We start from the raw sequence: 27,849 nt of genomic DNA, 5'->3' as shown, positions 1-27,849 counted from the left end.
CAAAATCACTGATCTATTTTAAAACATGTTGGGTGTCAAATAATTCATGCGAGTGACTCTGTGGCGACCCCTGATGTGAAAAGCCCAAAGTCACAAAAACAACAATACTACGTACTGTATGTGAACATCATGTGTAACTTTATTTTTTGTGATGGCACTATTACTACAAAAATAAATAGATTTCTTTTTTATTTCAGTTCTGTATGGAGTCTATTTAGACCAACTCAAGCACATTTATTATATCCATCCATCCATCCATCCATCCATCCATCCGTCCATCTTCTTCTGCTTATCCGAGGTCGGGTCGCGGGGGCAGTAGCTTTAGCAGGGAGGCCCAGACTTCCCTCTCCCCAGCCACTTCCTCCAGCACTTCCAGGGGGATCCCGAGGCATTCCATGGCCAGCCGGGAGACGTAGTCTCTCCAGCGTGTCCTGGGTCGTCCCCAGGGTCTCTTCCCGGTGGGACTTGCCCGGAACATCTCACCAGGGAGGTGTCCGAGAGGCATCCTAATCAGATGCCCGAGCCACCTCATCTGGCTCCTCTCAATGTGGAGGAGCAGCGACTCTACTCTGAGCTCCTCCCGGATGACCGAGCTTCCGACTGAGGACCATGGTCTCAGATTTGGAGGTGCTGATTTTCATCCCCAGCTGCTTCATACTCTGGTGCGAACTGGACCGCCAACAGAACCACGTCATCTGCAAAAAGCAGAGATGCAATACTGAGGCCACCAAACCGGACCCCCTCGACGCCTCGGCGCCTCCTAGAAATTCTGTTAATAAAGGTTATGAACAGAACCGGTGACAAAGGGTAGCCTTGGCGGAGTCCAACCATCACTGGAAACGAGTCCGACTTACTGCCGGCAATGCGGACCAAACTCTGACACCGGTCGTACAGGGACCAAACAACCTGTATCAGGGGGTGCGGTACCCCATACTCCCGAAGCTCGCCCCACAGGATTCCACGAGGGACACGGTCGAACGCCTTCTCCAAGCCCACAAAACATATGTAGACTGGTTGGGCGAACTCCCATGCACCCTCGAGGACCCTGCCGAGGGTTAAGAGCTGGTCCACTGTTCCACGGCCATGACAAAAACCACACTGCTCCTCCTGAATCCGAGATTCGACTTCCCGACGGACCCTCCTCTCCAGCACCCCTGAATAGACCTTACCAGGGAGGCTGAGGAGGGTGATCGCCCTGTAGTTGGAACACACCCTCCTTGGATCGGCTCAACCATTTCTCATACTGTACATTCAATTAAGTTTCGTTTCTGTTACAGTGATGAAAAAACGGAAACATCCAACCACATTTACTAGCCACTGATTTTAAACTGAAATAGACCCCCGCCCACTTTATGAGCCAAAAATAACATCTATTAAATAACCACTACATGTGAAATGAGATTTGTTGTCAGTTTTTTTACATATGACAAACGTATACGTCATTATATATATATACACGGTGACGACTGGTTAGCACATCCGCCTCACAGTTCTGAGGACCCGGGTTCAATCCCCGGCCCCGCCTGTGTGGAGTTTGCATGTTCTCCCCGTGCCTGCGTGGGTTTTCTCCGGGCACTCCGGTTTCCTCCCACATCCCAAAAACATCCGTGGTGGGTCGATCGAAGAGTGTTTGTTTCTGTGTGCCCTGCGATTGGCTGGCGACCGGTTCAGGGTGAAGACCGAAGATAGCTGGCAGCAGCAGCAAATAGCAGTCGCGACAGCTCCGTGTGCGTTTTCAAAACACGTTTTGAGTGCGAGACAGTTGGTGGCGATAATGATCCTCTGTGTTGCTTTTCATCATTATAATGAAAGAAAGAAGAAGACGACGCTCCTCCCGTAGCATGTTGAAACATTAGCTTAAAATGCTTCTGGATGTATTCTGACGTTTATTTTTTTTGTTCTAGTATTAATCAGGTCATTGAAAAAAAATGTTGAGCGTGGACTCTTTGCAAGTAGCAGAAGAGGAAGTGGTCGACTCCAGCTCGAATAAACTCGGTGACATTTACACTTTTGTGGCCGAGGGATGCTTCCCGCAGACGATGAATCCCTTAAGGAAGAAGAACCTCAAAAGATACGCACAGAAATTCATCATCGACGGTAAGACTTGCTTTAAAACATTATACACTACCGATTTGCCGAAATCTGTGTATAGATTCCCCCCATGTCAAACACGCGTCAAGATCGACGAGCTTCCGTTTCCTAAACATGTTTATTTGAAATCATCGTGGCTTTCTCGTGTCATAAATACTATGCAATGCATATAATAATAATAACAATTATTATTCATATTATTATTGTCGTTTCTGTTGTTATTATTACTATTTAGGAACTTATTAAAAATGTTTGAAATGGCCACTTCCGCTGAGTGAGTGCCATGGATAAAACATTTTTAACTCTAAAAGTTGATCATCTTATTTAAGTTTTTTTTTAGTTTGTCAGAAAAGTGCATGCCAAACTTAAACATTGATCCTAAGTTCGCAGTGATGTTTTACTAGCCGACACCCCGGCAAACAAGAAAACTTTAAATACATTTAGTGTGATAGTCTCCTTTCACTGTAAGAGCATTAACTTTTTCTTTCACAATTTTTTCACATTTATGTAATTTAAAATCGTTAATCAGAACCATTCCTGGCTGCACCCACTAAATTACCATTTGTCTCTGTATGTTAAGACGGCAAGCTCTATTATGTGGGGCCAAAGAAAGAAGAAAAGAGAGAGGTGGTCATTGAGGCTGACAGGAAGAGGCAGATTTTTCTCGACTGCCACTTTAATGACATCGGACATCATTTGGGTCAGAAGAAGACTGTCCATAGAATTCAAAGCAAGTACTACTGGCTGGGCATCATCAAGGATGTGGTGGACTGGGTACTGTTGTTATGTGCTTATTACTATATATATTTTTTTTTAACGTCAGTGGACTGTAGCAAAAAAATGATAATGCCTCACCTGTCTGATTTGGTTTTTCAGATTAAAGTATGTGAGACATGTCAGCATGCAGAGAGGAATAAAAATCTGGCGAGGACAGTCCGACCTATCAAAGTTGATGCACCATGGGATATAGTTGGAATTGACATCATAGGTTTTTGCCTAATTTTCTTTTTAAAAAAAATAATCATATTTTGTGGGACTGGTTCCAGATTTGAGACATTCTCTGCTTTTCTTTTTGTGTTCCACAGGGCCTTTCCCAGAGACCCAGCAATGCAACACACATGCTGCAGTTCTCATTGATTACTTTAGTAAATGGCCCGAAGCGTTTCCAGTGCAAAAGACGGATGCTGTCTCTGTAGCGAGATGTATTTCCAAATGCATGTCCAGGTAAAAGCACACATTCTGATCACTTGAAATGAGAGAGAAATAGGCTTTTGTCAACAGAGTAAAGTTTAGTTCTCCAGTTGGCTACTGGATATCTCAATAATTTTAAAGGTCAGAGGACAAAGATGTAAAAACAATTTTTTGTAACTCTAGAACCCCTTTACAAAGCACATCTGCCATTTCAAAATGATTATATAGCAGATATACAGCAGTTAAATCGATAAATATGATTCAGAATGCTCCTGCTTTTTGCATCTAGTGCCTTCCGGTCTTCGGCTCGATCCGGCGCTGTGACGTAACACGAGCCAAACAGCCTGTTCATTCGGCGTTGTGTGCTATTGTTCCATGCTGTTGTTCCCGTCCTTGTATATTTGTTGTCGTATGACTTAGCGATTTCACGATGGTTTATTCTGTGGCATTTGTTTGTACAAATGGTTCGGGCAGTGGCAAGAGTTTCTTTGGCTTTCCAAGTGCAAAAGGAATATGTGACCAGTGGACAGGGGAAGAAACGTGGTCAGCTATGGGTGCATAGCAAGCATTCCAAACTCTGTGCTGATCACTTCAAACCGGTGTGCTTTCAGAAAGATTTAGCAGAAAGCATTGGATACACAGGTGTAGTTAGGCAGAGGCTGAAACCAGCTGCAGTGCTAACTATTTTTCCTATGGGCATCAGGACCTCAACCGCCAGCAAGAGAACTAAATCTCACAGCCGCCACTGTGCAGCGGCGAAGTGGCGCAGACAAGAGCTGAGGATTTCCTTGTATATACCTACAACTCTATTATGGTTATTATGCACTGGGCAGTAGGAAAAAAGACCCATGCAGTACTTTTAACTACTGTCGTCTGTACTTTTGCCTATATGAGAAGCCAACAGACACGGCAAAGACTTTCTCTGCGGCGTGTTATAAAGCGAGGGGCACACAATATATAGGAATACTGCATATGATGTCAAAGCTAGTGCTGTGTCATTGAAACATATATGAATATATAATACGTACAGTCGGGCTAAAAAATATTGGCACCCTTGGGGTGCCATTATTTCTTGCCACGACTGTATAAAAAGACATACCGTCACATCGACCCAGTGGCCACTCTCTTTTTCTGTTGTACAGCTGCGACTTGGCTGCTCGTCGTCGTCACTGTCAGGTTCCGACCTCCTTATCGGCTCAAACGTACACCTATACTCATACACGACTGCTAAGCAGATGTATTTGCTTCTCTGGTAGCGGTTGTCGCCACTGTGTGTGTGGAGACGTGGAGGGTCGGGTGCGCGTGAGACTGGGGAAGAGTCGTGTCCGTGGGAAGTACCACCCCTTTCATGGTGAGCTGTGATCGTGAGCGGCGGCGATATGTTTCGGGGAGTCGAAAGTGAAATAGAAGAGGGGGTGGTGCTTCGTTGTAATAAAACCCAAATTGGAGGCGTGACACTCAGTTGACGTATGCGTAGGTACATTTTTCTGTCTAGGATTTGAGTGTGGATAGGGGAAGTTAGGTTCTGGCGATTCATGACGCGGGTTCAGTCTGTGAGTGGGCGCGACAGATGAACGGCGACCCCAGAGTACGTTCATGCTGCTTGTAAGTGTACATAGAGCCGGCCGGGATAAGGCGTGGTCCGCTGCGCTTTGGAAGTATCCGGAAGGAACGAAGGGGCTGAAGTAATGGGGTTTGGCAATGCGGATGTGAAAAGAGGCATTCGCGAGCCATGACCCCGTTCGCCGTCATCATTGGACAGAATGTCGTCGTGTACAACACAGTCATCTGCACAAGCAGGGGAAGAGGAGTGAAGGCTGTGAGCATCTGAGGAGGGGTGAGAACAGGTGCCAGGCCTGAGACGATTGGAAAACTCGTTAAACACACATGAAGAGAGAGGTCAGGAGTCCCAGGGTAGGCAGTGAGCAGCAGGAGCACCTAGCAGGGTTGGGATAGGGGAAGTGCACGATTGAGGACGGTGCACCACACACAGCAGGGGGAAAGGGGGCTAAGACGGCGGGAAGAGGGAAGCAGGAGAAACGAAGAAAGGGGAGGAGGAAAGAGGAAAAAGAAAGGAAGGGAGAGCACCTAGCGGAAAGAAGAAAGGACACCAGGAAGGGGGTGATGGGGGGGGGGGGGAGGGCAAGCGGGGCCCAACCGCGGGGGACCCCCCTGCCCAGAGTGGCGCCAAGTCCCGCACCCCGTTGAAGGCGCTCAGAAAATGGATGGATGGATGTAGTGATTGTCTCAAAAGGTTGTGCAGAAACATATTAAGTTAAGGCCTGTTTCATGAGTTTCATTTTCAAAATCATTCTGTTGAACCACAATCCAAAAGCTATGCCTGATTTTCATTGTCTAATTTTCATTCACATTTATATTCATTACTTTTGTCTGATTCAAGTTATTTCTGTGAGGGTTTTCATTAATAGAGTGGTAGCAACAATTTTGTCCATGTGTGTACTTGGCAAATTTTATTTTGTCCATCCATCCATCCATCTTCTACCGCTTATCCGAGGTCGGGTCGCGGGGGCAGTAGCTTTAGCAGGGACGCCCAGACTTCCCTTTCCCCAGCCACTTCATCCAGCTCTTCCGGGGGGATCCCGAGGCGTTCCCAGGCCAGCCGAGAGACGTAGTATCTCCAGCGTGTCCTGGGTCGTACCCGGGGTCTCCTCCCGGTGGGACGTGCCCGGAACACCTCACCGGGGAGGCGTCCGGGAGGCATCCGAATCAGATGCCCCAGCCACCTCATCTGGCTCCTCTCGATGTGAAGGAGTAACGGCTCTACTCTGAGATCCTCCCGGGTAACCGAGCTTCTCACCCTATCTCTAAGGGAGAGCCCGGACACCCTGCGGAGGAAACTTATTTCGGCCGCTTGTATCCGGGATCTCGTTCTTTCGGTCACGACCCACAGCTCATGACCATAGGTGAGGGTAGAAACGTAGATCAACCGGTAAATCGAGAGCTTCGCCTTTCGGCTTAGCTCCTTCTTTGCCACAACGGATCGGTACAAAGTCCGCATCACTGCAGACGCTGCATCGATCCGCCTGTCGATCTCCCGTTCCATTCTTCCCTCACTCGTGAAAGACCCCAAGATACTTGAACTCCTCCACTTGGGGCAGGATCTCATCCCCGACCTGGAGAGGCCACTCCACCCTTTTCCGACTGAGGACCATGGTCTCCGATTTGGAGGTGCTGATACTCATCCCAGCCGCTTCACACTCGGCTGCGAACTGCTCCAGTGAGAGTTGGAGGTCACGGCTTGATGAAGCCAACAGAAACACATCATCTGCAAAAAGCAGAGATGCAATACTGAGGCCACCAAACCGGACCCCCTCTACGGCTCGGCTGCGCCTAGAAATTCTGTCCATAAAAGTTATTAACAGAATCGGTGACAAAGGGCAGCCTTGGCGGAGTCCAACCCTCACCGGAAACGAGTCCGACTGCCTTACTGCCGGATATGCGGACCAAACTCTGACTCAGGTCATACAGGGACCGAACAGCCCGTATCAGGGGGTTCGGTACCCCATACTCCCGAAGCACCCCATCCCGAAGCACCCTCACCAGGACCACCCGAGGGACACGGTCGAACACCTTCTCCAAGTCCACAAAACACATTTAGACTGGTTGGGCGAACTCCCATGCACCCTCGAGGACCCTGCCAAGGGTGTAGAGCTGGTCCACTGTTCCACGGCCAGGACGAAAACCACACTGCTCCTCCTGAATCTGGGATTCAACTTCCCGACGGAACCTCCTCTCCAGCACCCCTGAATAGACCTTACCAGGGAGGCTGAGGAGTGTGATCCCCCTGTAGTTGGAACACACCCTGCGGTCCCCCTTCTTAAAAAGGGAAACCACCACCCCAGTCTGCCAATCCAGAGGCACTGTCCCCGATGTCCACGCGATGTTGCAGAGGCGTGTCAACCAGGACAGCCCTACAACATCCAGAGCCTTGAGGAACTCCGGGCGAATCTCATCCACCCCCGGGGCCCTGCCACCGAGGAGCTTTTTAACCACCTTGGTGACCTCAACCCCAGAGATAGGAGAGCCCACCTCAGAGAACCCAGACTCTTCTCCCTCATGGGAAGGCGTGTCGGTGGAATTGAGGAGGTCTTCGAAGTATTCTCCCCACCGGCTCACAACCTCCCGAGTCGAGGTCAGCAGTGCCCCATCCCCACTATACACAGTGTTGATGGTGCACTGCTTTCCCCTCCTGAGACGTCGGATGGTGGACCAGAATTTTCTCGAAGCCGTCCGGAAGTCTTTCTCCATGGCCTCACCGAACTCCTCCCATGCCCGGGTTTTTGCTTCAGCAACCACCAAAGCTGCATTCCGCTTGGCCAGCCGGTACCCATCAGCTGCCTCAGGAGTCCCACAGGCCAAAAAGGCCTGATAGGACTCCTTCTTCAGCTTGACGGCATCCCTCACCATTGGTGTCCACCAACGGGTTCGGGGATTGCCGCCACGACAGGCACCGACCACCTTACGGCCACAACTCCGGTCGGCCGCCTCAGCAATGGAGGCGCGGAACATGGTCCACTCGGACTCGATGTCCCTCGCCTCCCCCGGAACATGAGCAAAGTTCTGTCGGAGGTGGGAGTTGAAACTCCTTCTGACAGGGGATTCCGCCAGACGTTCCCAGCAGACCCTCACAATACGTTTGGGCCTGCCACGTCGGACCGGCATCTTCCCCCACCATCGGAGCCAACTCACCACCAGGTGGTGATCAGTTGACAGCTCCGCCCCTCTCTTTACCAGAGTGTCCAAGACATGCGGCGGCAAGTCCGATGACACGACCACAAAGTCGATCATCGAACTGCGACCTAGGGTGTCCTGGTGCCAGGTGCACGTGTGGACACCCTTATGCTTGAACATGGTGTTCGTTATGGACAATCCGTGACGAGCACAGAAGTCCAATAACAGAACACCGCTCGGGTTCTGATCGGGGGGGCCGTTCCCCCTAATCACGCCCTTCCAGGTCTCACTGTCATTGCCCACGTGAGCATTGAAGTCCCCCAGCAGAACGATGGAGTCCCCAGCGGGAGCGCTCTCCAGCACCCCCTCCAAGGACTCCAAAAAGGGTGGGTACTCTGAACTGCTGTTTGGTGCATAGGCACAAACAACAGTCAGGACCCGTCCCCCCACCCGGAGGCGGAGGGAGGCTACCCTCTCGTCCACCGGGGTGAACCCCAACGTACAGGCGCCGAGCCGGGGAGCAATAAATATAACCACACCTGCTCGGCGCCTCTCACCGTGGGCAACTCCAGAGTGGAAGAGAGTCCAACCCCTCTCGAGAGGACTGGTACCAGAGCCCAAGCTGTGCGTGGAGACGAGTCCGACTATATCTAGTCGGAACGTCTCGACCTCACACACCAGCTCAGGCTCTTTCCCTGCCAGAGAGGTGACATTCCACGTCCCTAGAGTCGGCTTCTGTAGCCGGGGATCGGCTCGCCAAGGTCCCCGCCTTCGGCTACCGCCCAGCTCGCATTGCACCCGACCCCTATGGCCCCTCCCACAGGTGGTGAGCCCATGGAAAGGGGGACCCACGTTACCCTTTCGGGCTGTGCCCAGCCGGGCCACCAGGCGCTCGCCTTCGAGCCCCACCTCCAGGCCTGGCTCCAGAGGGGGGCCCCGGTGACCCGCCTCCGGGCAAAGGATAACGTAATCCAATAATTTTTCTCATCATAGGGGTCTTTGGAGCTGTGCTTTGTCTGGTCCCTCACCTAGGACCTGTTTGCCATGGGTGACCCTGCCAGGGGCGTGAAGCCCCAGACAACTTAGCTCCTAGGATCATTGGGACACACAAACCCCTCCACCACGATAAAGTGACGGCTCAAGGAGGGGTTTATTTATTTAATTTTTTTTATTAAAAATGTTTAAAAATTTCTGTGTTATGTCAAATTGATGACATTTTCATTTAAACTTTAGAGGGAATTTAAGGTCCTTAAAATCTTAACATCAAATCAAGAAAAAACATAACTTGTAATATATTTTTTTAATATTTAGAAATGTATTACTTTTAAAATTATTCTTTTATCCCGTTTTCAGGTTTGGTGCCCCTAAAACAGTTGTGTGCACACAGAGCGCAGACTTCTGTGATGAGGTGAGATGTAAGTCCAAAATGAGTCAAGCAAGCTGATCAATCAGAGGATGACAAAGTTTGGAACTTTGGTGGGTCAGTGTGTTGTGGATTATTTTTGGCAGGTTACAAATCTGCTGAGCAACAGATGGGGCATCGTGCAGAAAGTCTCTCCTCTGGCCCAACCCCAGCTTAACCCGTTACACGACTGCACCAGTCCGTTGCTGAAAGAGGCCATTAGGCAGATGGTGACGGAAAAGCAGGCAGACTGGGATGACTTCCTGGACCCTCTGCTGTTTCTCTTTAGAACATCCATAAACCCCACAACTAAGTTCACTCCTTATTCTCTCATGTTTAACCGGAAAGCTAACACTCTAAACCAGGTAAGACTGGGCACAAACTATTTCTAACATGGCAGTTGGTTTTCTGTTCTCTAAATTCTCTTTGCTTTCATATAGGCTACATTTGGTCCACTTGGATATGATGATGAGCAGGATGTGTATTCTGTCAAAGAGAAGGCTTCTACATACATGACTATAATGCAGGAACAGCAGAACACTGTTAAGCAACTGGTAATTGATTATCTTATCTTAAGTGGAATAGGGTCATTATTGCTCATTTTGAGTATGGCTTGAAATGCTGATTTTCGGATGTGATTCTTTGCTATTTAAATTATTTACGAGAGTAAATCAGGTTACAAGACCAAGTCAGTAGAAATAGTTTCTTTTTCCTTGCGTTTTTCAATTTTTATGCAAAGACAACAAATGTAAGGTTCCAGAACCACGTTGCCACACAAATGACCAAAAAGTTCAAATATCTGTTGCTTAATGGGTTCTGAAACCACGATTATTAATGCCGTTCTTAAACCGTTATATTAAATACACACTGTGTAATTCTCTTTGTTTAGTTTGACATAAACGTCAACCGGGAGTGGCATTAAACAGCTTGAACCTTCTTGTTTGATCAATTGAGTGAATCATGTATGTGTGTGTATTACGCCACAGTTGCTTTCCATTGCAGCCAAGATAATTGAGCTTGTGCTAGTCTAGTGAATGAATTTAACATGACAGTAAAAAGTTGAGTAGATTTAGAAAAAAATATATACTATGTTTCTGGATTATTTCAATGACATTGTTTATTTTCCTTCACGTGTTTTGTCTCTGAATGTGTGTCCTCTTTTCAGGTGATAGCCAACATGAAAGCAGCCTATAAACAGGAGAAGAGTGTAAAAAGAAAGGCACACAGCAACCCCTCAATGACGTTGAAAACATCCGAGCCACTGTTTTGTGCTGGAGATCCCCATTCCTCGAAAAAACTGAAAGAAGAGGGTTTATATTTGTCTTTCCCTGTGGAGACGGTGCTGACTACAGAGCAAAGCAGCTCTGAAGTTATAAAAACTGAATTGACCTATCACTTTGCTGAATCTGATGTACATTGAGGATTTAGGACTCTGAAATTTCCACCTCACAAGGAGGAGACCTCATTTCAGCTTTTTAAGGTTATGGATGGAAAAGGGTATCTAGATTGTGTTAAATTGAACAGTTCGGTTTACCACTCACGAAGAAGTGCCTCTAATAATGATCAAGATTAATTGTGCTTCTTCGCCTGGAAACCAGATCAAATACAGTATTTCCCCAGAAAATATTAAATTATTTCAGTCCACTTTTGTCTTTGGTAGTATTTTGTTGTGAAAGGAACCAGTTATTGTTGAGAACATTAGCACTTATTCCATAGTTCTGCACTTTAAAAATTATGTTTGCAAGCCCCCCCCTCTCTCTCCCCCAAAATGGATTTAGTTGTAATTTTAGGCTCATTTTATGATGAAATATTTGATTTTCAGCCACATTTTGGACACGTCAGCCTGTCAAGCCTGATGTAACGAGCAGTGGTGTAATTTTTGCCGATATTGTAAGTCTGGATGTTTTATTTTTTTGACGATAATGAGTGAAAATAGTGATAGTTAAACATGTTAGAAGGATTGTTGTTTGGAAAAAAAACAACCGTTGAAATGCCTGCTTGCGGAAAGAAGACAGCCAGGTCCTCCCACATGAAGTAATTCTTGCAGATTAATATCCGTATATGTCAGATAAATTTGGTATTTATAGCACCACAAATGTCTCTAAACTGTTTCAAAAGAGTTCCTATGGATTACAAAGGTGTTTCCGTAGGTTGCATTGAGTGACAGACCTTGGCTGGCTGTCATGATAGGCTCTGATGGCCAAAAGCATTACGTCGCGTAATGTCCCAAAACTGACCGATCTTCATTAAAAGATATGTGAACATCCCTATTTATGCCCAATTACACCTCTGAAACTATCAGAGCAATCTGTCTGGTATTTAAGATTTTATGGACCAAAGCACAATCCTGCCTACAGACGATCATTTGAGAAAAAGGAACACACGTAGCATCCATAAAATCCAAAATATTGGGCCCATCGTTGTAATATTATTTTTTTAGAGGTTGAATGTGCCATGAGTAAAGATGTCCTTGTACATTTTGGTGATGATTGGTGACAGTTTTGGGACATGAAGCCACATGCATGAGGCTTGCAAGAATGTGGCACTCGCCCACTGTGTTTGTATAATTGTTTATCAATGACACCCTAATAAATCAGCAATTGTTTTCTGCATATTAGCGATTGAACATAATTTTGGGATGCTAGCTGTAGTTCATATGATAATACAATGATATATGACAGCAATAAGATATAATGCCAACTTGAACAAAGCGGTGTTAACTCAAGCAAGCTATCATTTTTTTTTTTTTTAATTTCCTGAAAAGTTGTCAGTTTGGAGGTGATGGGGTTCCACCCAACAGCTACGATATATAAAACAAGTGAATAACTCCAACTTTATAGTATATAGTATTCCTTTGTCCACACCGTTGTTGTTGTTTTTTTTTTGTAGATGGGGCGATTCCACCCGACGGCGACAATATATTAAATACAGAGGTGGATAGTAACGCGCCACATTTACTCATTTACATTGACTTAAGTTTTAATACTGCATACTTTTTACTTTTACTCGTGTTTTTTTTTAAAGAAGAAATGGTACTTTTACTCCGTTACAATGATCTAAATGGTGCTCGCTGCTTTTATTGAACAATTGCTTATTTATCAACTGTTTCGTGCGCGACTTCGACAACGCATTGGGCGCTGTTTGCGCCTACCCAATTTAAGCGTGAGTGATGTTTAAGTCTGGTGACGTTTAAATCTAGTTCACCAATCAAACAATACAAGAAAGTCACATGACCTCACACAACGTCTTCTATTGGGCTGCCCGGGCATAGGTATTAACACTAGATAAACCAGCCCGGCTAATCAACGTACCTACGTGGCGACCATGTTGCCTCGTGTTGACATTTAAACAAAGAAAAACAACAGCTTTTATGTGTTGTAGTATTTGTCTGCCCGAATGTGGATATTTCAGCCCACTTATAACTTAGCAGAGGTTTTGTTGTTGTTTTGGCTGTGCATATTAGCCCACATTAGCCCTGTTTTATCACAACTGAACAACATGCATCTGTTGGGGTACGGCAAAATCTCGCTCACACTGTACACATGCACACACACACACAGTAATATCAGAACTTGCACATTCATTTTATTTTTTAAATTTTTATTTTATTGATGTTAACGCTGTGATTAAATATAGAAGTTACTCACCATTTACTCAGTACTTGGATAGTTTTTTCACTGTGTACTTTTACTACTTTTTTGGAGGACTACTTTTACTTGAGTCACATTATTGTCAAGTAACAGTACTCCTACTTGAGTGCAATATTTGGCTACTCTAACCACCTCTGATAAAATATGACTAATTCCTGCCACTTTTTAGTTTAGTACATTTCTTTTACCACACTGGCTATGCAGTGAATTGTGTCTCCACTACTGCACTGACGTCATACCAAGACATGGGCAGCCTGTCGATTTTGGTGATGAAAAGGGGGTGTTCCAAATGCAATTAGTGATTTACCAATTGCCCTAAAATTTATTGATATTATTGGAAATGGCTGGTAACTTCATTTACTTGAGCAAGAAATAAAACATAATAAAATAGTACATAATATCAATTTGTTTGTGAAATATGGACCGTTAAGACCCATCATCCCTTTAAGAGTGGGCTTTTAACATGAAGCCTCATCAATTTTATGGTTGAACTTGAAAGCTAATATTAAGGTTTTCCAAATTTACCCCTCAGTGGTTCCTCCCCGGGAACCAAACCACAATGCGCTCTGCCAAGTGCCTGCTTAACAATCAATAAAATAGTTGGTAGTTAATTGGCTGTATACAGTACTATAAGCCTACTATCTGTACTATAGTCTGAAATGCGCAGTGTATGTCAAAATACGTAGAAGCATTATAAAAGAGTTTCATGACGAAGTAATTGAACGCATCAGTGACGTTGTCTTTAAGAGCCGTGACTTGGGACTCGTGTTCTTCAACGAGCAGGAATTAATGTGGGCGGAGCTTTCCACTGGTCCCTTCCGCAGCCGAGATGGCCAAGCTCAAGTGTCTTTCTGCTTTTACCCCAGGAAGCATAATTTAGAGCGAAAGGGGGACGCCGTAGTCACGTCAATTACTTCCCAAGTCAATGTCAAAGTCCCAGGACCTAGACGGGGGCACACCGTTACGTCGATATAAACGCGAATTCTCACCTGACCAAACTAACACGACTTGACATTGCGAGGTTAGCGCATTGACTCCCAAGTTTGTTTGCGCCTAACCGAGACTGTTAACACAGCACACCCTCGGTAAGTCTCTTTGGAATTTACTAACACCATGACTTGGCAGTGCCATGAGACTTGATAACGGAGGTGCTGATAGCAGCGGAAAGACACTTTCCCCTCTGCCGTAAGCTATTTAACATGGATAGCTGAAAATTGCGGTGGCACTGTCTGTGTCCCCCAAATAATTCCCAAAGTGAGAATTATTTTGTTGTTGTTGACAGTTCATTCCGGAATTATTTTGCTACTGCCCCGAATGTAACCTGAACCGTCAGCATATAGTAAATACACTTCATTGAGGGATTTATACCTGGCCCCAAATCCTCAAACTGAATACGGTATACTATTCATATAGAACAGTAGCGGAACACTGTTTTGTCTTTTAGCCTCAGCATGGGTATTAAAATAAATGTGACTTGTACTATTTCATACATCCTACTGGACATCATTATCGCCACACTCTTATATATTCACGGAACACAGTTTAACATTTTTCTAGAAGATGGTTTGAACTTTAGCATTCTGCAGTCGGCATTGGACATCTGGGGGACTGTGCTGCTTCGAGCTTCTCTCCTCCTGGGTGCCTCCATTGGAGTCTTATGGAACAGAGAAGATGGCCCACACACGGTGGCTAAACTCACCACCCTCATCCTCTTAGTCTGCCAGACTATTATTACATATACTCTAGCCAAGCTGCTGATGCTGAGTGAACTTGAGTCATTATCTCATCGTCCTTGGTCTTTGAGTCTGATTTGCTGGACCTGTTTCTCCTCGTTGGCAGTTCTGGGGCTGTGGTGGGTTCTAGGAAAGGAAAATAGCAGTGAACCGGGACATTGTGACGACACTGAGAACTTGCTTCAGCCAGATGGTGAAGAGGAGGAGGAAGATGGGGTACGCAGTGAGAGGAGGAACAATTGTGAGAAGAAAGAAACAGAGAAGACCACCACAGGAGCTACACTGGGTCGTCTACTGAGCTACACGAAACAAGATGGTGGACTGTTAACTGTAGCTATTATCTTCCTTGTCATTTCTGCTGTGTGTGAGTATCTTTAGTGGGATTACTAATCAGGTGCTTCCTTTTTTTTTTTTTTTTTTTCAACTAACATGCTATGATCATACAGATGGACGACACATTTAGGTGGAGGGTTATTCAAAACCATTTTACTCTGTAAAATACTGTAGTTTTGTCTGAATAGGTTTTCCAGAATGTTACATACCAACTCATGTCGCAAATTAGTTTAAACGTCGCCTATAGTACGCTTCCAAATCCCTATTTATTGTATTTTTAATGCTACAGGTTACTTTAGTATCATTCATTTATACCAGTCATTCTCAAACCTGTTACACCAAGTACCACTTGAAAAAATACTGAGTGCTCCAAGTACCACCATCATAACCAACATTGGAACACTGGAACGTAGTAGGTCTAAGTGTTCATCAAAATTGTAAGTCATTGTAAAATACTACTCAGTTTGAACATTAAACTTTGCCTAAATATAGGAAAATTGTACTAAAACGTTCAATACAATTGAACTGCACTTGGGCAGTGATTCTGTCGTGTACCACTAGAGTGAGCCTGAGTACCACACTTTGAGAATCACTGGTTTAGACGATAATGTCTTAGTGCCACACTTTGTTCACCACCATTTATTTGTATATAACAATTAAAAACTGATAATTACAGAATAAATGAAAGTATTATTTCCACTGCGACTCTCTCTTTTTTCACTCACAGGTGAAGCCTTCATACCTTACTACTATGGGAAGGCGATAGATAGCATTGTGGTTCACCATAGCATGGAATACTTTGCTAAACCTGCCATCACACTCTCAGTCTTGGCCTTCACCAGGTGAGTATTATCATTTTGATGGGGCAGAGAGAGAGCTGAGCTTTTAGAGCTGCATCTTTAAAATATTGCACACCGTATCAGAATCAGAATCATTTGCCAAGTATGTCTAAAAAACACACAAGGAATTTGTCTCCGGTAGTTGGAGCCGCTCTAGTACGACAACAGACAGTCAATTTACAGAACACTTTGGAGACAGAAAGACATTTTTTTTTTTTTTTTTTTTTTGTCAGTCACTGAGCAGTAAAGGGTTGCTAGTTATCTGGTAATGCCAGTACAGTTTTTTGTTTTGTTTGTTTTTTGTTTTTTTGACAATTGTGCAAAAAGATGCAGAGTCCTCTAGCACTTAGAGCAGTTCAAATGACTAATATTGCAATAGTCCGGTGCAATGACCAATGTGCAAAGAGCTAATCTGGGACAATGTTGGTTGTGCAAATGTTACAGATACTCCTCAATCAGTGTGCAAATGGAGCAGATGCTACTCTGGCATGAGTGGCCAGTATATGCAAATAGTTCAGCATGGCGAGACAACTACAGTGAGTGCATGAGTAATACATAATTGGCCCCACAGAAATGTGACAACGAACTCAAGTCAAAAAATTGCCAGCATGTTGTAATGGAATTATAGGTTAGGTGTTTAAGAAGTTGATCGCAAGAGAGAAGAAGCTGTTGGAATGTCTGCTAGTTCTAGTTTGCATTGATCGGTAGCACCTACCTGAGGGAAGGAGCTGGAAGAGCTGGTGACCGGGGTGCGGAGGGTCCGAGAGGATTTTGCACGCTCTTGTCTTAGTTCTGGCAGCGTGCAAGTCCTCAATGGTGGGTAGGGGGGTACCGATAATCCTTTCAGCAGTTTTGGTTGTCCGTTGCAGTCGGAGTTTGTCCTTTTTTGTAGCAGCACCAAACCAGACTCTGATGGAAGAACACAGGACTGATTCGATGACCGCTGTTTAGAACTGTCTCAGCAGCTCCGGTGGCAGGCCGTGCTTTCTCAGAAGCCGCAGGAAGTACATCCTCTGCTGGGCCTTTTTGAGGACGGAGTTGATGTTGGTCGCCCACTTCAGGTCCTGAGAGACTGTAATTCCCAGGAACTTGAAGGTCTCGACGGTTGACACAAGGCAGCTGGACAACGTGAGGGGCAGCTGTGGCGAAGGATGCCTCCTGAAGTCCACGATCATCTCTACAGTCTTGAGCGTGTTCAGCTCCAGGTCGTGTCGGCCGCACCACAGCTCCAGCCGCTCCGCTTCCTGTCGATATGCAGACTCGTCACCGTCCTTGATGAGGCCGATGACAGTGGTGTCATCTGCAAACTTCAGGAGTTTGACAGTCGGGTTCGCTGAGGTGCAGTCGTTCGTGTAGATAGAGAAGAGCAGCGGAGAGAGGACACAACCTTGGAGCGCCCCAGTGCTGATGCTGCATGTGGATGAGGTGGCCTACCCCAACCTGACCTGCTGTGTCCTGCCCGTCAGAAAGCTGTAAATCCACTGGCAGATGGCAGGTGAGACGCTGAGCTGGAGAAGCTTGGATGAAAGGAGTTCAGGGATGATGTAGGTCCTTGCACTGTCGAGGTGTTCTAGGATGAAGTGCAGTCCCATGTTGAATGCATCATCCGCAGACCTGTTCGCTTGGTAGGCAAACTGCAGGGGGTCCAGCAGGGGACCTGTGACACTCTTGAGGTGGTCCAGCACGAGACGTTCAAAGGACTTAATGACCACAGATGTCAAAGCGACAGGCCTGTAGTCATTCAGACCCGAGATTGCAGGTTTCTTGGGGACTGGAATGATGGTGGAGCGTTTGAAACAGGATGTTACTTCGCACAGTTCCAGAGATCTATTGAAGATCTGAGTGAAGACTGGAGCGAGCTGGTCCGCGCAGACTTTGAGGCAGGATGGGGACACATGGTCCGGGCCTGCTGCTTTGTTAATCTTTTGTTGTTTGAAGATGCGTCTCACATCCTGTTCATGGATGGTTAACGCAGAAGTCAGAGGTGTGATTGTGGTCGGGGTGCGGCCGGGTGGGTGTGGGGTGTGAAACTGTCCTTTTCAAATCTGCAGTAGAAGGTACTCAAGTCGTTGGCTAGTGTGCTATTGTTTTCAGCTTGGGGGGACTCTTGAATCAGTGCCTGGTCTTTCTTATGTGGTGCTGGAGGTTAAAATTATAACACAAATGTGTGTCATAAGGGAGAGTATTACCTCAGTCAAGGATGTTTCATTATCTTATAGTAGGATTATGTAAAAAAGAAAAGGCAATTTCCACAAAATGGGCAAGAAGAGTCTATTGATTTTGGTGTGGGATATCAATATTTTTTTTTCATCTTTCAAGAGAATAAAGCATCAATTTCACTGACTCGAATGTGCCGGAGGTGGCAATAAACCTTAAGTGTAGATTCGTTGTTGATTCAAATTAGGCCTTTATTCTTATTCTAGGTAGATGCATGTATGTTTTTACAATGACATTTTGGTAAGTTTGTAACATTTTAGTCAAATACAATGACTGCAGATCAGTGATACCAGTAACACATTACTTTGTAAATGCAAATGGCTGCTATTTTGAGTAACTAACAATGTAACGCATTGCTGTATCCACGAAAGTAATCAGATCACAGTTACTTCATCAAACTAATAATAGTTTTGTGTCAACAATGATTCTTTGCAAGCAATCTTTTGCCACTGATGACTTGAAGAAGCAGCAGCCCATCTGTCCAGTAGCATTTTACCAAATCAGCTGAATGCTTCCTTTCTATTGTATTGAGGAAAATGACTGGGAGGTCATTGTTTATCATACAATACACAGTGAAGGTGTAGCAACGCTGCTGCTGTAGATATACATGCAGCCTGCCTGGTCTTAAGGATCAAAACATGGAGGACATCATCCATCCATTTTTAAGTACATGTAATTTCTCATGTATAATGGGCACCCACGTATAATACGCACCCTCAAAGTTGACATCAAAATTCTGGAAAACCCTTTCTACCTATGTATAATGCATTTTTACAATGCATGATTTTGCTTCTACCCATATGTTCAAAACATGAAGTATTATCTGTATTTTGTTAGGTTTTTTTTTTCAAAAGAATTATTCTGAAGTTAAGCACTTTATTTGAACATGTAATGCTTTCTTTTTTTATTTACTTACTCTTATTTTAAAATTCACAACCCTACTTTTATTTAGTAAATGAGAAAACACACGGTTGTTCTCATATGTTTGATTACCCTGGTAGAATTTGTAAGATGGGTACAATTCTTTAAAGAAAACATGAAGGCGAAAACACATTTAATTTTATTGGGATTCAAATTAAACGGTCAGGCATTTCAGAAAAGCATTATGATTCAACAAAAATAACCACAAATAAATTAATAATGATTGTTGTTCAGTCATCAGCCATATTAAAAAAAAAAAAAAAAAAAAAAAAAAAAACGCAAATTCTGCCTGGGTATGTAAACTTATGGGCACAACTGTACATATATGCAATCATACGTCCCTGTCATATTGGAATGAAAGTGTAGGCTACACCTTTTTCATAACCACTAGGTGGCGGTGGCATATTAGAATGAAAGTGTACACCTCTCATAACCTCCAGGTGGCCGTGGCGTTTTAGAATGCAACTGTACAGCTTTTTCATAACTTCTAAATGGCGGCATATATTTATAAAATGTTTCCCCCCCCCCCCATTTTCCACCTATACCTATGTATAATGTGCACGATTCACTCTTGACAATTTTTTGGGGGGAAAAATGCACATTATACAAGAGAAATTACGGTAACTTTAATTTTTTATTTTACAAAAACATCACTGATTACAACATGCTTCTGTAAAAGCTTTTAGCCCAGGATGTCAGTAATGTAGTTAATGATAAAAAAAATAAATGTTAAAATGCCAACAAAACCACTTTCCCTCCATTCAGTTCAATTGCAATTGGAGTGCGTGGAGGAGTGTTTACACTCACATTTGCACGATTGAATCTTCGGTTCAGGAACCACCTCTTTAGAACTCTGATGAGGCAGGATATTGGCTTTTTTGATGAGAACCATACAGGTAAGTTAAGAGCTTCCTCATAACATCAATCATTCGGTGTACAAGGCACTTTAATATTCTCATCTATGTATCACTCTTTAGGTGACATCACGTCACGTCTGTCAGCTGACACCACCCAAGTGAGTGACCTCATCTCCCAGAACATTAACGTGTTCTTGAGGAGCACCATCAAGGCTGTTGGGTTTCTCATTTTCATGTTTGGAATGTCCTGGAAGCTAACATTAGTGAACATGATGGGACTTCCTTTTATTGCCCTTCTTTCTGAGTATTATGGAAATTACTACAAGGTAATCTACTGTTGAATCTTTTCTGATGATGATGATGATTATTATTTTAGAATTTTAAGATTAATGGTAGCTAGCCACTCTAAATACTTTATTTCCAGAAACTAACTAAAGAGGTGCAAACAACTCTTGCAAAGGCTAACAAAGTTGCGGAAGAAACCATTTCAGCTATGAAGACAGTACGAAGCTTTGCCAACGAGCATCGAGAGGCTGACTCCTACTACGACAAGCTGGTTGTCATGTACCATCTCAACAAGAAACAAGCCCTGGCATATGCTTGCTATATGTGGTCCAGTTGTGTAGGTATCAGATGATGCATCACTAATTTATATTTTTTTCTAAAATAATTTCATTGGTATTGGTCATAGAGCAGGTATTTATCTAGTATTTCTGTTTTCTAGATATCAGAGCTTGCTCTGGAGGTTACCATTCTCGCCTACGGTGGCCACCTTGTGGTGACTGGTCAGATGGAAAGCAGCCAGTTGTTATCATTTTTCATATACATGCTTGAAATGGGGGAATGTTTGGCGGTATATATTTTCCATATTGTCTCATTGTGTTTGTTTGCACTGAAACATTAACAAGGTCCATAAATCTGTTACTAAATTCCTGTGGAATCCACCTTGCAGAACATTGCATCAGTTTACTCAGGGCTCATGCAGGGCGTAGGAGCTGCTGAAAAGGTTTTCGAGTACTTGGACAGAAAACCCAAACACCCACCTGATGGTACAGATACTCTGGAGTCATTCACTGGTCTGGTAGATTTTCAAGACATCACATTTGCTTACCCTACTCGGCCAGAGATTGAAATCCTCAAGGTTAGATTTACATGTAGTATAACAAATATAGTATAACAGCTTGTGATTCAAGCTGGTTCACTGCTGAGGTTGAATAATTATTTGTATATTGCAGGGAGTGTCATTCACTCTAAAGCCTGGCGAGGTTACCGCCCTGGTTGGACCGTCAGGCAGTGGCAAGAGCTCCTGTGTCAACCTATTGGAAAACTTCTATGTTCCCCAGCATGGTCAAGTCCTGCTGGACGGAAAGCCTGTTCACACCTTCCAGCATGGAGACCTCCATTCTCGGGTCAGTCCATGTCAAATGGTCAGGAAAAAATCTGACGTTTATCAAATGTACTATAAATTCATAGAAATGGCAATGAAAGACAATGGTACCATTATTAATCATTCATTGTTGTTGATGAACCTAACCAATACATTACTATTATATATTATTATTTTGATGATATGCTGCAGGACTTGAATATATGCACTTACATTTTGAGTAATTTCAAGCCATCATTATGCAGGTGGCGCTTGTAGGCCAAGAACCAGTTCTTTTTGCCCGAACAATCGAGGAGAACATCACTTATGGTCTGACTGATGTCCCCGTGGAGGCTGTCATACAGGCAGCCACAAAGGCGAATGCTCATGATTTCATCATCGCCCTGCCCCAAGGCTATCAAACAAGTTATTATTGCATATTTTCATTTCTGTCTTTCAAATCTATTTCTCCTAGAGTAGATGTAATATTGTTAAGTTGTTGTACAAGTTTCCCCTTAAATGATGGCCAAGAGTTAAACTATTTCTGCTCTCAGTGTTTGCATCTCACTGTTTGCTAGGTGTTGGAGAGAAAGGCGCACAGTTGTCAGGTGGGCAAAAACAAAGAGTGGCCATTGCAAGAGCTCTTGTCCGACAACCTCGTGTTCTTATCTTGGATGAGGCGACCAGTGCCTTGGATGCAGAGAGTGAACATTTTGTGAGTGACATACTGTTTTTACTTAGTGAAAAATTATCTAATGTACCGGTGGGAAATGAAAGACACCCTTGTAATGCAATCCCATAATTTGGCTTGAATCATTGAATGCTGTCCAGTGGAACCTGTGAAGTCAAATCCACCTCATGCCATATAATTCACAAATAAACCAGAACATTAAGGGGATAAAAGTGCCTGTAAAGTTGAACGAAACTTTGGAGTTTTAACTGCCATCATGCAGGATATCAGCATATCGAGGAATATTACCAAACGGGAAATGATTCATTCAGGGTGTGTTTTGTAGCACTTAATGAATAATATGTCTGCATGCAGTGCAAGACATCACGACCTATTCAGCTCAGTTCAGTGAAGAATGTATTATTTGTGTTTTGCTTATAGTGGATGGATGTTTATTTTAAATTTTCGGGTGGGTGCAAATGTGGAACAGACTGAGCACAAGCCGGTCGGATTATAGGAGTAGTAATTGTAATAATAATAATCACAGTCACAATAAAAGTAAGAATGACATTGTTGTAGCTGACTTGGTTTACGTTTTCAGCAGTTAAGGGTTATTTAATGCTGTAAATGTTCATAATATAGTGTGTTCCAAAAATTCCGGAAGGCAAATGCAGCAAAAATTAGCTTGTAGCTACATGCGCAGGACAAAGACTTGTTTTTGTTGTTGGCGTAGGTTACAGCAGACAGTTCATTTGAATAAACCTTCTGGAAAGGAGTGATTCTGTTGGGATGCTACGATTATATTTTAATCCTGCGATCACTATGCTTGATCATCAGCAACTCAATTGTACGAGAATACGGAGGAAATTAAATAAAATCACTGTCAGCAGCAACATTGAGCACAATTGAATTTGAAGAGTAACTTCATATGTTTAGGGGTGCACACAACTTCAGGTCTTAAAGCTCCCATATTTTAGCGATTTACACCTCCCATAGAGTGACTCTCTAACATGGACTTAATGTAAAAGTCAATTTCGTTTATAAAAAACACCTTGGTTTTGTCATACGAGTGTCCAGAAAAGGCCCCTCTGACAGCTACTTCTGTTTGACCCAGTTTTCTGTCCGCTTTGTCCATATTTGGCTAAGATCTCCATGCAGAAGACCCACTTGTGAGAGCACATGTTTGTTATGTTGACAGCGCTGGCTCGGAGCGGAAAAGGAAGGTGGAGATGTTCGCTAGTGATGTAGATAAGCTCGAGAAATTCAAATGACTTGATTTCAGGCCTCTCGGCAGAACAAAAGCATCTGGAACTCGGGAATGCGTGGACGAGTTTAATTTGTATTTCACATGTTTATTCAGGCACCGTGGAGCCAATATTACATCCCAAATACTAGAAAAACTTGGTTTGGTAAAATATGGCCCCTTTAAGGAGACCTTAAGGAGCAACATCAATAGAATCTGGAGTTGTTTGGTTTTCATCCATTTCTTAGGATGTTACAGAGCCTACAGGATGGACAAAAGAGAAATACTGAATAACCTCCAACAATTGGTACACTTAAACAATAGTGTTGTTTTGTTTTTGTTTTTTTAAAGTCCCTTAATATTTAACTTATGAAATGACTACTCATTAGTACTGAAAGCGAAACAGGAAAAAGACTGCTAATGAATGTTCTGCTCTCTAAAGCTGTCATCACTCCCACCCAGTCTGCAATGTTTTTTGTTTTGTTTTGTTTGTTTTGACAGATAATAGTAACAGGTTGGGCATCTGGAGGGCCCTGACTACCCACCTCTCCAATAGAATCACTGATTGCATTTTGTGCAGTTTGATTGGCCTCTAAATTAATATTGTAGCTTGTTAAACGCTCCGGTGAGTCCACTCTTCCAGGAAGTATCTGGGTGTCTAATCTGACATATCTAAGGTACTCAAACATTCTGATCTAGTCCACGATATATTTTGACCGGACACCTGTATGCCCCTTATGTGATATAACAATCATAGGAGCATTGTTTTAGTTTTATGTGCATGTGCCTTAAAGGTTTCAATTTGAAGAGACTTTAATAATTGATTAAAAAAAAAAAAAAGTGAGACATTTAATCTTTGCTTTAATCTTATCGTTCGTACAGGTACAGCAAGCGCTGAACAACATCATGAGGGAGCACACAGTGTTAGTTGTTGCACATCGGCTCAGCACCGTGGAGAGGGCAGACAGCATCATTGTGATCGATAAGGGCCGTGTGGCTGAACAGGGATCTCACGGTCAGCTGATGGCCAGTGGGGGGTTGTACTACAAACTGGTCCAGCGACAGGTTCTGGGCATTGAGACAGGGGATGAAGTACTAAATCTTTCAGAGAATTCCTCCTGGAAGCCTGATGGAGGACACCAGCGTAGCAGACAAAGCAGCAGTGCAAGTGAGCAAGAGTACAGCCCTCGCTATTGAGAATAAACTGTGTGGAAATGTTTTTTGTTATTGAATATCCATCATCCACTTTCAACACCGCTTATCCTGGTTAGGGTCACGGGGTGCTGGAGCCTATCCCAGCTGACTTCGGGCAAAAACACCCTGAATTGGTCGCCAGTCAGTCGCAGGGGACATATAGACACGGACAACCATTTGCACACAGATTTACACCGTCACTGAGTAGGAACTGAACCCATGCTGCCTGCACCAAAGTCAGGCGAGTGTACCACTGCACCATCAGTGACTGGTTATTGAATACTGCATCAAATATATACATAATCTTAACAATAATACTGTGGAAAAAGTATTTGCCCCTTCCTGATTTCATTTAAAAAAACAAATTTTTAACATAAATCCAACCAATTCCAATCCTCCAAAGACAGCCCAAATAATTGCAAAATGCAGTTTCTAAATTAAAATTGTATTTTTTAAGAAACCTATCCAAACCTATCTGGCCCTTTGTAAAAAAGTAATTGCCAGTTTTGTCAAATGAATAAATCACGTAAATAGTACCTGTAAAACAACGTGAACTGGGCTGTGAGATCTAAAGAATCAGTCGTGGTACAATCCAAAGAAATCAAGAACACATGAGGAACAAAGTAATCAGTCTGTAGTAGTCTGGTTTTGGGACTCCAGTGACCCATTTGGAGCAATTACCCACAAATGGAGAAAACTAGGAATGGTGAACCTTCTCAGGAGTGGTCGGCCATACAGAATTACTCCAGGAGTGCAACAACGATTTGTCCAAGGGGTCCTAAATGAACCCAAAATGACATCTAAAGAACTGCAGGCGTCATTGCCACTCAACTATAAAATAGTCACTTGGCTAAAATGGGATCCATGGGAGAGTTCCAAGGTGAAAACTACTGCTGACAACGAACAAAGGCTTCCCTCCCATTTACCCAAACAAATTGATGACCCCTAAATAATCTGTAGACTGGACAACTTGCTGTGATTATTGGAACAATTCTGTATACTAATAAATCATAAAGGTGAACGTCCGGCTATCTCTTCATACCCTCAAGTGCCCTTGGGTTATGCAGTAAAGAAAATCTAAAATCAACCAGTAAATCCACCTGAATGACAAGAAAAATGAGGTGCTGTGCTATGACCTTAACTGCAGTTCATGCCCAGAAACCCTAATTAACTAAATTAAAACAATTCTGCAAAGAGGATTGAGCCAAAATTGTTCTCCAGTGATGCAAAAAACTCATCAGTTATTGCAAACTCTTGATTTCAGTTATTGCTGTCAAGGCCGGCACAACAGGTTATTAGGTTCAGGACATAGGGCAAGATAGATTTTGATTATTTTTCCTTAATAAATAAAATTATTTAAAAACAGAATTTTACATTTGGATTGTCTTTGTGAAATATTAAAATCAGCATGATGATCTGAGATATTTTAGTGTGATAAATACGCAAAACAAACAAACAAAAACAAAAAACAAGCAGGAGCGGCGAAGCTTTCACAGCACTATATACATTATTGTTTAAATAGAATTTATGCCATGTGGAATTAACATTAGTGCACGAGATAACTAAGTTAAATAAGGTTGTGTTTGTATCTTGACTATAATTTCTATACCTCAATAATTGAGAATTTTGATCTTGGGTTTCCGACTCCAGTGTAATTTGCTGAGTCAGTAACTGTAATTTTCCTATTATTGCACTCATTTATTACATTGTGATATATGGTACATGTAGCCATGTCAGGACTTGATCAGCTATTAGACACTTTATTCATACTCATCATATGCTAGACATAGCATTGATGATACTCAATTTCTTCAAATCATTACCCATCGCATTATATCCTTTCTGGACAATTCCTGTGCCCTTGCCACTTGTGGTAGCATGAGGTGGTATCTGCAACCTGCAAATGTGCTGTGACCAGGAGTTTTGCTGTATCTTCCAGCACTGTGTCAGTAGTGTGGAAGAGAGGTGGAGGGGATCGTTGGAAGGCAACGCTGAATCAAGAGTAGCTCAAATACTGGTTTCCTCTTTATCCAATGAAGAACAGTCTACCAGCAAGCCACTTGTATGCGATCCTGCCAAAACTGTCAAGAGTCCATGAGGGCCTGACATCCACAGGAGAGGCCACAATGGGCTCTTGGTTCCATCTTTAACTTGACTATGTCAGTTCTTGTGGTTGGAGTGTATCAGCAGTTTCTTGATGACAAAGGCATTGATGCTATACTGGCCCACCCATTCTCCAGACCTGAATCCAATCGATTCTCATCACTGACTAGTGATCCAGGTCTGGAAGGCCCCTGGCCAGGACCATAAGTAGTCTTGTCAGGAGCAAGTCCATATGGTGTAGGAAGAGTACACAGGCACGTGAATGCTCCACACTGATCAACATCTCCCGTTTTATTTTGAATATGATCCTGAACTACTTTGTTCTAAGAAAATATGTTCTGAAAAAAATGTATTCAATAAAGATTTTCCATTGGAATATTTCATTCATTGAGCTCTGGGATGTCTGATACAAGTGTTCTTTATTCATTTATTACATTATTGAGTATATAATACAGTACTCGTTGATTTAAGGCCAAATGCTGCATACATGGCCAATTGATTTAAAAAAAAGGCCGATGAGCTATTTAGGCTGTAAATAGTTTAGGTATTCTGTTTGTGTGATTATTTTGTATGTGGATAAAGTAATAGTAAAATAACCAATACAGGATAGCCTCCTTAATTCTTATTTCTTGTGTTACGTTTTATTTAATCTGTATTTCCTTTGTCTAGAAGCCCTTTATCAGAATCAGAATCATCTTTATTTGCAAAGTATGTCCAAAAAAAAAACACAAGGAATTTTTCTCCGGTGGTTGGAGCCGCTCTAGTACGACAACAGACAGTCAATTGACAACACTTTTGAGACATAAAGACATTGAGAAAACAGTCGGTATTAAGTGAATTAAGCAGTGATCAGACGAGCCCAGAGCTGCAGGAGGTTTGACACGGTAAGCGTTTTTAGCGTAGTATAGCAGTGGTCTAAAATGTTATTTTCCCGGGTAGGATAGTCGATGTGCTGCTTGTATTTAGGGATTTCGTGGTTGAGTTTAGCTTTGTTAAAGTACAAAGTAAAGTACAGTATCAAGTACGTATTTAATTAGAAATGTAGGTTTTATATATTTAAGAAAAGGCAGTTACTGTATACTTTGAATCCTCGGTGACGATTCATTTGTTATTCTCGTACTGTAAATACTGTAATTTAGCTTTTTGTCAACAATCTGGTAATGCGCTTAAATAGTTAACTTATTTTTACTTTATCTATTGCCGGTTTGTAGTATTTACTAAATACTTATTTATTTTTCATTTTTATTTGATCTATTTCTTTGCATTATTTCTCTCGCAAATGCGTATTATAACGACATTAACCTAAGGTGTTTCGATATATTTCCGACTGGCCTTGAATGCAACATT

The 27,849-nt window shown here is 43.3% G+C and overlaps 2 protein-coding genes across 5 annotated transcripts; both read left to right on the top strand.

Moving 5' to 3' along the window:
• The first annotated feature begins 1,610 nt into the window (after window positions 1-1,610).
• zgc:113436 (uncharacterized protein LOC503528 homolog) lies at window positions 1,611-12,088 on the top strand. 2 transcript variants are annotated; one of them, XM_061671021.1, is made up of 8 exons: window positions 1,611-2,097; window positions 2,672-2,865; window positions 2,968-3,079; window positions 3,177-3,315; window positions 9,328-9,382; window positions 9,460-9,741; window positions 9,817-9,930; window positions 10,542-12,088. In XM_061671021.1, exons 1-8 carry the CDS (start codon window positions 1,929-1,931, stop codon window positions 10,794-10,796), a joined length of 1,320 nt encoding a protein of 439 aa, XP_061527005.1. In that variant the 5' UTR covers window positions 1,611-1,928; the 3' UTR covers window positions 10,797-12,088. The 2 variants fall into 2 exon arrangements, with proteins under 2 accessions (XP_061527005.1, XP_061527006.1); XM_061671022.1 differs by having other exon boundaries at window positions 1,613-2,097; window positions 9,484-9,741; window positions 10,542-12,087.
• A 1,728-nt stretch (window positions 12,089-13,816) lies between these two features.
• Window positions 13,817-26,863, top strand: abcb9 (ATP-binding cassette, sub-family B (MDR/TAP), member 9). 3 transcript variants are annotated; one of them, XM_061672846.1, is made up of 12 exons: window positions 13,817-15,123; window positions 15,820-15,934; window positions 19,835-19,965; window positions 20,047-20,252; window positions 20,351-20,548; window positions 20,651-20,779; window positions 20,879-21,067; window positions 21,162-21,335; window positions 21,559-21,718; window positions 21,871-22,007; window positions 24,088-24,373; window positions 26,339-26,862. In XM_061672846.1, exons 1-12 carry the CDS (start codon window positions 14,478-14,480, stop codon window positions 26,350-26,352), a joined length of 2,385 nt encoding a protein of 794 aa, XP_061528830.1. In that variant the 5' UTR covers window positions 13,817-14,477; the 3' UTR covers window positions 26,353-26,862. The 3 variants fall into 3 exon arrangements, with proteins under 3 accessions (XP_061528830.1, XP_061528829.1, XP_061528831.1); XM_061672847.1 differs by having other exon boundaries at window positions 14,585-14,711; window positions 14,866-15,123; window positions 24,088-26,863; XM_061672845.1 differs by having other exon boundaries at window positions 13,818-15,123; window positions 24,088-26,863.
• Window positions 26,864-27,849: the final 986 nt, after the last annotated feature.

Source organism: Phycodurus eques, chromosome 3 (assembly GCF_024500275.1).
Source record: "Phycodurus eques isolate BA_2022a chromosome 3, UOR_Pequ_1.1, whole genome shotgun sequence".
NCBI classification, from domain to species: Eukaryota; Metazoa; Chordata; class Actinopteri; order Syngnathiformes; family Syngnathidae; genus Phycodurus; species Phycodurus eques.
The sequence above is the reverse complement of the archived record's forward strand: the minus strand, read 5'-3'. Positions and strand labels throughout refer to the sequence as shown.

What these genes read in the sequence shown, in the direction of transcription:
- zgc:113436 (XM_061671021.1), top strand. Translation starts at nt 1,929, where the DNA reads ATGTTGAGCGTGGACTCTTTGCAAGTAGCAGAAGAGGAAGTGGTCGAC. An exon ending in ACAGAAATTCATCATCGACG is followed by an intron (nt 2,098 to 2,671) that starts GTAAGACTTGCT and finishes CTGTATGTTAAG; the next exon opens with ACGGCAAGCTCTATTATGTG. An exon ending in AAGCTAACACTCTAAACCAG is followed by an intron (nt 9,742 to 9,816) that starts GTAAGACTGGGC and finishes GCTTTCATATAG; the next exon opens with GCTACATTTGGTCCACTTGG.
- abcb9 (XM_061672845.1), top strand. Translation starts at nt 14,478, where the DNA reads ATGGGTATTAAAATAAATGTGACTTGTACTATTTCATACATCCTACTG. An exon ending in CCTTGTCATTTCTGCTGTGT is followed by an intron (nt 15,124 to 15,819) that starts GTGAGTATCTTT and finishes TTTCACTCACAG; the next exon opens with GTGAAGCCTTCATACCTTAC. An exon ending in TCAGTCTTGGCCTTCACCAG is followed by an intron (nt 15,935 to 19,834) that starts GTGAGTATTATC and finishes CCCTCCATTCAG; the next exon opens with TTCAATTGCAATTGGAGTGC.